This window comes from Galeopterus variegatus, unplaced genomic scaffold (assembly GCF_000696425.1).
Source record: "Galeopterus variegatus unplaced genomic scaffold, G_variegatus-3.0.2 Scaffold6920, whole genome shotgun sequence".
In the NCBI taxonomy this organism is placed as follows: Eukaryota; Metazoa; Chordata; class Mammalia; order Dermoptera; family Cynocephalidae; genus Galeopterus; species Galeopterus variegatus.
The window spans coordinates 100612-111594 of NW_007733031.1; the positions used below are offsets into that span (position 1 = coordinate 100612).

Consider the following 10983-nt stretch of genomic DNA (forward strand, 5'->3'; position numbering starts at 1 on the left):
AGGACGGGAGAAAGTGGAGAAAATTCTGCAGGATGCCAAGTTATAAATAACATCACTTGAAGTCTACATGCAGTCCCTTTTCTTACTCTCAGAAGTCTTATTATTTGGGGGTGTTTTAGGGGTGTGTTTTTTGTATGGGGATTTTAGGGAGAGAGTACTAATGAAACAGTCCTCTGAGGATTCTTCTAGACTTAGATATTTATTTTATCATTTCTTGATATCATAGCTGATGTTAAATCTCAGAAATACCATCTTTAGCCTAGTGAGGGGTAAAACATGGGTTTTAAAGTCAGACAGGCTGGGTTGAAATACCGACTTTCATTCCCTAGGAGCTTAGCCCAAGGGTGGTCAGTTCACCTCTCAGAGCCTTAGTTTCCTCATCAGTAAAATGAGACTGTTAGTCATACCTACTCCACACATTGTGAGGATCCGATTAGGTAATGTAGGTAGTGCATCAAGTAGACTTCTGAGCACACAGTAGATACTTCAAGAATGATGCATTTGCGCAAAATGGTGGGAAATTCAAAGAGTGAGGAGTCTGGCTCAGAACATAAAAGGGATATATGCTGGAAGGGGGCACTGAGCCTCACAACCCACCCTTGGGTTTCCAAACAACACCTGCAGAATTCTTACTTTGCTATTTATATTTCCACTAGGCCAATAACAAGAGGATTTTTGCATTCCATAAGTCCCATGCAAACTAGACGAGGACGGCTCACAGGACACAAGAGGTTCAAGCTAGTGTTTACTAAGGATCTGCCATTCCCATCCCATAGACACTGGCCAAAGAAGGCTTGCAAACCAGTGGACTAGGGGAGTACCGACCGCACCCCTCCCCTCGCTCACTCTGCCATAGGCCAGGAAGTCTGTTCTGGGAAGGATTCAGGTTCATGGTTGCCCGAGCCAGTGGGCTGGGAGTCATTGTTTTACGTCTCCCCTCTTCTCTTCCTTCACATCCAGTAATCAATTTCTGCCCGTCCTACCTTCCGTAGATCTTGAGTTTGTCCTTCTCCCTCTATCCTCTCAGCTACACCTTCCTTCAGCCCACCATCATTTCTTACCTGGACTACTGCACCTGCTCTCCACGTGGCCTTTCATTGTGCCCTCTCACCCCCCTCCACTTTAACCCAAGTAGACATGAAATGCAAATCTCGTGAGGTCACCCCCTCCTTAAAAACCTTCAATGGCTTCTCATTACCTTTAGAATAAAGTCTGAGATCCTTAACACGATCCACAAGGCTTTGCTTGATCTAGCCCTTCTGTGTTTCCAACTCTATGCTGAGACACTCTTGCCCTCATCTGGGGCTCCAAATTGTCCTGATCTTATTTTAACTCTTTAAATACACCGTGCTCTTTCCCACATCAAGACTTCACACATGCTGTTCCCTCTGATTGGGGTCCTCTTCTCACTCATTTAGACCCATAAGCTACCACCTGTTTTGGCTGTCTTGGTTTAAACTGCACTTTTAGAAACCTTCCTTGATTTTCCGAAGTTTATTGATTTCCCTCTACAATATGCTCCCTCAGCAACCTGCACGCTGCTTCTTTTGGATGGTCATCACACTTGCTAATAACAACTAAACTCAGGAACCTGTCTTACTTATCACTGGATCTTCAGTGCATGACATAGTCAGAATAACTTTGGGGAGGAGCTGTTAAGAAAAATTATTCAAAACTTAGGGGAAAAGGCAAAAAACATTACTGTATGCCTTTTCAATGTCATATTAGGTTATTGTCTCACGAGCTCACTGTATACTCTAGGGTGACATATATTTACTACTTACTAAGGCCCACACTCTTCAAAGTAGAAGCTAACTTTTAGAAGATCTATAAATTGCAAAATATTCATTTAATGATCGAATTGCAAATAATTTCTGTCCAGGAGAAAGGATAACGTTCATGATTATGTCATTATTGCCTTATGGAACATTAATTATTTATACATCCATCTTAGTGATCTTTTTCTGTCATTCTGTCTTTCAATGTCTCTATATATGTTGGCCTCTTGTATCTTTCTTTGTATTGTCTTTGTCATCTTGCTGGTTCCCTCATTAATGAGTTGAATAGATCTCTGAGAAGTGTTCACTATATATTTGTAGGACAGTTATATTTTTAAGTTTTTGATAGTTATGCTTTGATAGAGCAACTTAGTAAGAGTACAACAAGTCTTTAGTGACTCAACTGGCTGGCTGATCCTCAGAATATGCTCCAACAGGGACCTCAGGTGGAGGGATGGGTGGACAAAAGGAAGAGAAAAGGAGAGAAGTATTGGAAAATGTAGCCGTGTTCTTGGAGAATTTGCTGGAGAGTAGGGAACCTCAATACCCAAACGTTTAAATACTGAAAAGCAGTTTGAGAGACTTGGATCAGGAAGTAGAAATAAACACAGAAGGACAGTTTTGGTGGCTCATATTTTCTCCATCAGAAAGCCCTCTCTGGTGCACATCATCAGCCTAGACTCAAGCATAGGTGCCAAGCAAACAGGAATAAAGAGCTTTGGGGTTAGGGTGTGTATGGCAGAGGCTGCTGGTGCTGGTCAAGATCTGTCCTCCCTCCTTCTTTCAGAGTACACTGCTAAACTACTTTCCCCAGTCCCTTTGCAGTTAATGGTGGCCATGTGACTGAGCTCTACGCAATGGAATTTGAGTGAAGGGATAAGAGTCATCTTCAGACCTGGCCCATGAAACCTCCCAGGAGCAATTCTCACGCTCTCTTCCCACAAGCTGGCAGAATAGGGAGTGCTCCACGGAGCTGAGGAGGGTACAGCTGTTAGCAAAAGCAGCCTTGATCTCTGAAAGACTGCGTGGAGCAGACTCCCTACTGACCCACACTGGGAGTAAACTTTTATTGGGTTAGGCCATGGAGGTTTAGGGTTTGTGTGATAAGCAATTAGCCCACCCTCGTTCCTAGCAGGCTTGTCTCAGATCTCCCTCTTTCTAGAAGTCCTCCTTACCCATTCCAGTTCACAGAGACCTTTGAGCTGATAGCACACACTATCTGACTCATTAAACCTGGAGTTTAATTATGTACTCTTCTGAGTTATGACTCAATTAATTGTTACCCAAACTGTCTTCCATGGAACACTACCATTCAAGACAATGCTGCAAAGTATTCCAGTAAAGAGGTTCCATGGGTAAATAAGTTGGAGGAAATATTAGGTTGAATGGGTTTCAATTTTGCAGGAATTTCCAAAGCCTCCAATGAGATAATGAACTTACACATGCTTAAAATAGGGTTATAGAATACAGCATTTCTCTCTTTGATCACAGGATTTTTTTTTAATAGACTACAGATCAGGAAATATGCATAAGGTCCTTTCATTTGTGTATATACCTTGAGCCTTGTGTGAGGTTACAAGTTTTGAGAAAGTGAATGTATTTATTGTGTTCTGATACTCTGTGACCCAAGTATAAAACACAATGTGATTATTGCCATCACTGAGACATGCACACAGTTCTTTCTAAGTGTGAAAAACTTAAGCCTGGAGAAGAGATAGGAGGAAGGCTTTGGGGAAGTCAAGATATATGAGCAGGGCCTTAAAATACAAACAGAGTAATCATATAACCCCAGGCAAAGGGAACTATAAGCACAAAGGCTGAAAAATAGTCAAGGAAAGGGGAGTCCATTTTGGAAATGGAAATCAGACAGAACCACCTGGATTCTGCCTGCCAAGTTTACAGTTGCTATCCTAGTTTCCTCCAACATGGCTTTGAGAAGTGTCAACACCCCTTCTCTCTCGAATCCACAAGTGGGGTCCTTGAAGAGCAGGAATCATGTCTTATTTACCACTCCAACTCCCTTTCCTTTACATGGCCTGGAACATAGTCCACATACACTTGAGGCCACACAGCCCTCTCCATCTGAGATTTCTCATCAGAAAATGTGATGTGCAACCCTCATGAGATGATGATCACATTTAAATTTAAAAAAAAAATGCACGCCAAGCATTTAACACAGTGCCTAGCACATAGCTACACTCAAGAAATGTTAGCTGCTAGCATTGTTAGCTTAACAAGTGCTTGTGGAAGGACGGAGATTGGCCACAAAGGAAACGTTTAAAAAAATGCACACCAAGCATTTAACACAGTGCCTAGCACATAGCTACACTCAAGAAATGTTAGTTGCTAGCATTGTTAGCTTAACAAGTGCTTGTGGAAGGACGGAGATTGGCCACAAAGGAAACGAGGCAGGGTGAACACAGCAAGTATCACTATCTTATTTCATTTTCCCACTTAGCTAAAGCTGAAAGGCAGATGCCCTTTACCCTCTCTTTCAGGAACAATCCTTCCTTTACCTCATTTCTCAAAGTGGCTGTTTGGGAGGGCCTGATGTGTGATATTGGGTCACGCATCATTGCATACTGCCAAGGACAGGGGGTCACGGGAAGAAGAGATCATACCGAACGCAAGGGACAGAGCAGAACAGAGGGTCCTTTGGAGAAGAACACCCTGCCACGGCACTCCTCCTCAGGCTGGTGTCTGTCTGCAGCTCGCACATCTAGGCCAGGCATGTGGGGCCTTGAGTGCTGCGGGGAAGCACCCTGGAGGGTTTGCTTTGTCCTTGGCCCATGTTCCCAGGATCTGATGGGAAACTAAAGGAACAGAGAGAGCCTGGCGCCTCCTTTTCGGGGGACTGTGTACCTGATAAGTTGTGTTTTTATGATCAAATTTATGATACTGAGAGAGGCCAGGGAGTCGAAGATGTGCGCTGGGCTTTTCAAGAGAAATGAGTTCCAGAGAGTTTTAAGGCCAGCCCCATCTGCCTCGGAGGGGACATGAGGATAGAGGGAGGGACATGTCCTACTCTCTGGGCTGGTTTCTTCCCCCACTGCCCCCAAAATGAGCAGGGAGTGAGGCCAGCAGGAGAAATGTGTGGTTGGGGCAGGAAGATGGAGCTGGTAGGAGGAGAGAAACCCCTGCCGGACAGACCCCATAGATGGGCTCAAGGGCCAACAGACAGCTTTTCTGAGAAACGATATCTTTGGAGAGGCTTTGCTGACGGGACTGACAGCTGTGAGGCCCCAGACAGAAGCCTGTCCCAGGGGATTCACAGAGCTCCTCTAGGACCCGCTCCAGAGGAGTTGCCACATGCACAGGAAGATGGGATGGAGGCCAGCATTCTCCAACGTCACCTTTAGTTTTGGGGGAGAGAGAGAATTGAAGTAATATATATTAGGAGCCTGAAATCTAATTTCTATCCTTAGTTTAAGGGTTGCTTGGTTCAATTTTATAGCTAAGATTCAAGGAAACCACGGGAAGGCCACATGAAGATGCACGGGCAAGAAGGTTCACTTTGAGATTATTTTAATGGTGAAGGACTTGAAACCTCCTGCGTGCTCGCCATGGGCGCCAGTTAGCATTAAACGCGAGGATACCTCAAAGAGCTCATGGAAAAGTAGAACCGGAAAATAATATAAATCCTTCCATGAACTTTTTGAAGTACACTCACATGAATATGTATTAAATATGGTCCTGTATTAGAGAGAGACAGAGAGAGACAAGGAAGGAAGAACACCCAGATATTAATATTGATTATTTTCAGAGAGTAAATACTAGGTGATTTTTTTGTTTGTTTGTTTTGAAGTCTGGGGACAAGAGGAAATTTACCTTTGTTTCTGTTCATAAAATATTTTCTCATTATTAAAAAATTCAGAATCGTACAGAAAAACTAGAAATGACTGGCATTACGGGCGATCTTCCTGCTCTCCCTCCTGCTTTCTGTGTCTGAAGTTCACCACAAGCGGTTCTACTATTTGAATCAGAACAAGCATTGGCTGGTTATATTTTAGAAGGCCAGCCTGCCCTTGGACGGGCTTCCCCTTTGTTTCTGCGAAGGGTCCCGATTTCTGCCACTCGCTAGGCTTTGTCTTCAGGCACTGCGAGCCCTGGGAGCAATAGTCTCAGGACCAGCATTTAGCAGGGGACCCTAGAAAAGTCGTGTACCCCCACTGGGCCTTGAAGCCTCTGTCTGTAAGATGAGGACACCTGCTTCACGTTCTGAAACGCGCCTTTGTGAGGAGCAAGCTCCTTGTCAGCTGTTGAGACCCACAGAGAAGTGCGTAGAAAACAGGCTCCTGAAGAAGTGCGGGCGCCCCCGCTGAGCTACTCTAAACCCTTCCTAATGCAAACAGCTTCTAGGTCACTCACAGACGAAGGAGTCACCTGCCCAGCAGAAAGTAAAGGACAGGCAACCTGACCGTGGCCCTTCTCACCCAAAGAGGCTGTCAGAACCGGCCATGAGCCAGAGCCTGGGCTGCCCCCTAACCCTAACCCTAACCCTAGCCCCAGAGAAGAGGACACGATGAGATGTCCCCACCCCGGTCCTCTACTCAGAAACCATTGAAGGACCTGCTCTCCCGCCCACAGGACACAAGCAAGGCACGGTCCACATTCCTTTTCCTGCTAGGTCAGAAAATCTGACCCCTGCCCACCCCCCACCGCCCCAGCCTCATCTCTCACACTCATACCTAACGCACCAACCAGCCATTCCCGAAGATTCCAGACACTCTCAGACTCTGAGGCTTTGCACAGACTGTTCTCTCAGCCTTAACGCCTCCCTCATCTGACTAGCACCTTCTACTCAGCTTTGAAGATCCAGTTCCAGTGTCATCACTCCCCACCGCCCCTGCAGCTGGTAGAGTTGTTAATACCGTTTACTGTTTCCCAAGCACTTGATTTAAACCCCTGTAAATATACAAAAGCAGAAATAAAGACAACTTACGTGCGCGCGCGCGTGTGTATAAGAACAACACCTGCTTTACTTTGGGAAAAGTGCTTTTGTGAAGAGCAAGTTCCTTGTCAGCTGTCAAGACCCACGGAGATGTGCAGAGAAAACATTCCTGAAGAATACACATGCTATATAGAGACAAAAGTTTCTGAACAGCGATTTGTGTTTGCTCCAACAAAAATATAACTGTGATAATGACGACGATGATGTCTTGTTAATCTTTGCTTCCCCAGCCCTGGCATAAGTAGAAACTCAATATAATGTTTGTGGAACAAGTAAACAAATGCATCACTCCACTTGGAGGAAGGGGAAGGAGGGAAGGAAGTGAAAGACTCTCCCGGGGCTGTGCACTCACGGGGTGGTCTGCATCCAGTTCTGCTCCGTAGCTCAGAATCTGATTGGCAAATCTGTCGAGATCTTGAATGGTTCTTGGGAACCAGGGCACTGCAACACAGAAAGACAAAGTCCTGAGTGCAGATTGGCAGGACGGGGCAAAGGCCTCGCTGAGGTCAGAAGCACGGGATCAGTCCCAATTAGTCAAGTCGATGGTGATGGCAAGTCAGGTTTCAGATAACACCCAAATTACTGTAATTAAAAGGCTGAATTTCATTTTCCATGGAAACTAATTTTAAAACACATTCTCAAACACATTCTTTTTCCTGAAGATTTTATCTAAATTATCTCAAAACTCATCTCCCTCCCACCCATGGTGGTAGCTGTCTTTGATGGTTTTCTTTAGCAGAATATTACATGTAGCCACTAAATATACATTAGATAAAACCAGAGCTGTTTTTATCTAATGGATAAAGGATGAGCCCATGAGACCCCCATCTTCCCATCATGTCTCCTTCCCTTCCCAAACGCCCCAGGCTCTAGGCAAAATCTTTTGATCCCATGGCCAGTAAGAAAACCGCCACTGATGGGCCAGCCCGGTGGCGCACTTGGTAGAGTGCGGTGCTTGGGAGTGCAGCGGCGCTCCCGCCACGGGTTCGGATCCCATATAGAGACCGGTCCGCTCACTGGTTGAGCGCGGTATGGGCGCGACACCGAGGGTTGCGATCCCGTTGCCGGTCGCGGTATGGGCGCGACACCGTGGGTTGCGATCCCGTTACCGGTCACGAAAAAAGACAAAAAGGAATGGGCGCGACACCGTGGGTTGCGATCCCGTTGCCGGTCACGAAAAAAGACAAAAAGGAAAAAAAAAAAAAAAAAAAAACCACTACTGAAGCAGACTGAATGGAGTCAGGTGGTTTGGGACTTGAAGATGGCCTGCCGTGCTGAAGAATCTGTGGGCTTGCTGTTGAAGCGGCCTAGTAGGGGAGGATCTGGGGTCTGAGTTGTGTGGTCTACAATGACTGTACCCTGTCAAGACAGGAACCCCAGCAAGAAGAGTCATTGGTAGCATCCAAATCCCTGTGGCTTATGGGGAAGAAGACACACTGGAGGTGGGATGGTCCCAGGAATGAATGGAGACTAGGAAATGGTGAGCTGCAAGCTCTGTGAGAGCAAGAACCATGAGTACTTTATAGTAGCAGGTCCATAGGAAAAGGAAGAAAGAGAGAGGGAGGGAAGGAGGGAGGAATGAGAGAAGAAAAGGATAGAAAGAAGGGAGACAGAGAAGATGGAAGAAAAGGAAGGATAAAGGAAGAAATAAATGAATGAGCAGATGAACTCCTCTGTTATGTTAACAAATAAGGCACCGACGACAGTAACCACCATCCATGGAGTGTCTACTCTGGTCTAGTTGCTGCTTCTGAAGCATCTCCAAAATAAGGAAGGTGGAAGCCCTATGGCACAGAAGAGTAACTGAGACCCCAAAAGCCCAAATAACTGGCTTAAGATCACACAGGGAGTAAGAAAGTGGTAGATGCAGAAAGAAACCAGAGAGCAAAAGAGGGTATGGTGGGGGACCTTGAAGTGAGTCCAAGGCATCCAGGGCTTCCTCTCAAACGAGGTTGAGGGGAAAGACGCTGCACGTGCGTCAGCCTGAGGTGTGGCTCAGAGTCCTGGCTCCGGCTGCCTGCCTGTCGTCTCTGGGCCTGCTCTGTGAAATGGGGATAACTAGAATGGAAGAACAGCAAACGTGTTTTGAAGCCTTCCCATGTGCCGGGCACTGGGCTTAGCATTTTCGGTGGAGCATCTTTTCATCTGAGGATCGCTATGAGGAGCAAACGACAACGCAGGCAAGGGCGCCACCCAGGTCTGGCAGGGCAGAGGCAGCTTTCCAGCCCATCGTGTCACAGAGGCTGACAGCTCGGGCGGGCAGGAAAGAACGAGCGCGCCATCTAGTGGTCAGCCTCTGGAAATGCCCTCCATGATCTAAACAGTGGCCTCAGGACGGGAATCCGCCACATTCCACCAAAACGAGGGGAGCTTATCTCAACAGCGTTCAGTGCTTGTAAAGGTCAATTTACAGCCTTGTTAATCAGAGGTGTTTAAACTCTCTACTGCCTATGGTAATAATAAAACCTAATATTGAGTGCTGTTCAAAATACTTTACCTATGAGGTGGATACTGTTGGTATCCCCATATTACAGAAGAAGAAACTGAGGTACAGAGAGGTCAAGTGGCAAACCCAGTACCTACACTGCTAGTAAACAGTGGAGTCGGGCTTCAGATTCAGGTCAGCTGACTCCAAGGTCTCCGATCTTGACCTCTACCCCATCCTACCTCTTAAAATAAGGTGACAGAGCACACTGGTCAGTAGGGCTGGCCCTGGAACCTGACTGCCCGGTTGGCTCTTTGTGGTTTCCCACCTGGAGGTTCCCATACCCTACAGTCCAGCCGGCTTCTCAAGATCAGCTCCCTATGGAGAGTATAAACAGAAGCAGACGCTGAAGAAGGATTCCAACTAATGCTTGTATCGCACTTGCCGTGTGCCAGGCACCGTCCTCAACACTACACACACGCCACCTCCTTCAGTCCTCACAACAGCCCCACGAGGTAGGTATTATTCTTATCTGCATTTTACAGATGGGGAAACTGAGGAACGGAGAGGGTGCATCTCTTGGGCGGCCTCCTTGGCCCCACTGCCGAGACTCTGGATCTTGGATGACTCGGCACCCCCCTCTACCCCTCTGGCACGGAACCTGGCTTCCCACGCTGTCACCTAAACTTCTCCCCAAGCTCTCCAATCTCCTTGCGTCCAGCATTTGCTTTGCACAATCAACCTCTGTTGTCAGCACTAGAAATGGGGTCCATTTCCCACCCAGGACTGGAAAGGCTTGGGAAAGGACACTCCCTTGGAGTCACCCAGGGCTTGAGATTTCCTGTGAGACCTTTCCTGTTTCTCCAGAGTGGCTTAAATGAATGACACCCAACTGGACAAGGGGGCCTGTCCCCCTCCTCTGTGGTAAGGACCTTTGATAACACTCTCTCCTCACCAGGGCTTGAGATTTCCTGTGAGACCTTTCCTGTTTCTCCAGAGTGGCTTAAATGAATGACACCCACCTGGACAAGGGGGCCTGTCCCCCTCCTCTGTGGTAAGGACCTTTGATAACACTCTCTCCTCACCTCCAAGGCATCCCTTCCCTACCCTCTCACCATCTCTCTCCTGTGTGGGATTTATCCACAATTCTGGCAGAGATAGGTCAATCCAGCTCTTTCTTACTGCACCAAATTCTGACTTGAGGGACCCTTAGACTCGCCAAAGGAGATTCCACAAATACGTACTGAGCACCTATTATCTATCAGGCACTGGACATTGAGGGCTGTGTACCCTGCCCTGTGGTGTTTTCATTCTAGTGGGAGTGCCACAGAATAAGCAGCAGATAAATTTAAATACGTAACAGTGTCAGGAAGCACTTGAAGAAGAAAGCTGGGTGAGGAGATGAGAGAGAGAAGGGGATATTATTTTTTAAATTTTTAAAATGTTTTTCCAGCTTTATTGAGGTATAACTAACAAATTAAAATTATATGTATTCAAGGTGTACAATGTAATGATTCGATATACGTACACATGGTGAAAGGACTACCACCACCAAGTTAATGAACACATCATCACCCCAAGTAGTTACTGTTTTTCGAGTGTTTGTATGTGCGTGTGAGTTGCAAGAACACATACGATCTGCTCTCTTGTTATAGCTCAAGTATGTCATACACTATTATTAATCATAGTCACCATGGTGTACATTAGGTCCCCAGAACTTAATCATCTTATAACTGAAACACTGTACCCTTTACCAACATCTCCCCATTTCCCTACGCCCCCAGCTCCTGGCAATCACCATTTTACTCTGTTTCTATGACTTTGGCTTT

At 46.4% G+C, this 10983-nt stretch overlaps 1 protein-coding gene across 1 annotated transcript in view; it reads right to left on the minus strand.

Moving 5' to 3' along the window:
• The window catches only part of PAH (phenylalanine hydroxylase), a 55490-nt gene that overhangs the window by 28652 nt on the left and 15855 nt on the right, over positions 1-10983 (minus strand). Inside the window, exon 2 of the mRNA XM_008591443.1 lies at positions 7082-7170. Within this exon, the coding sequence (XP_008589665.1) occupies positions 7082-7170 (89 nt within the window). The remainder of the gene's footprint in view (positions 1-7081; positions 7171-10983) is intronic.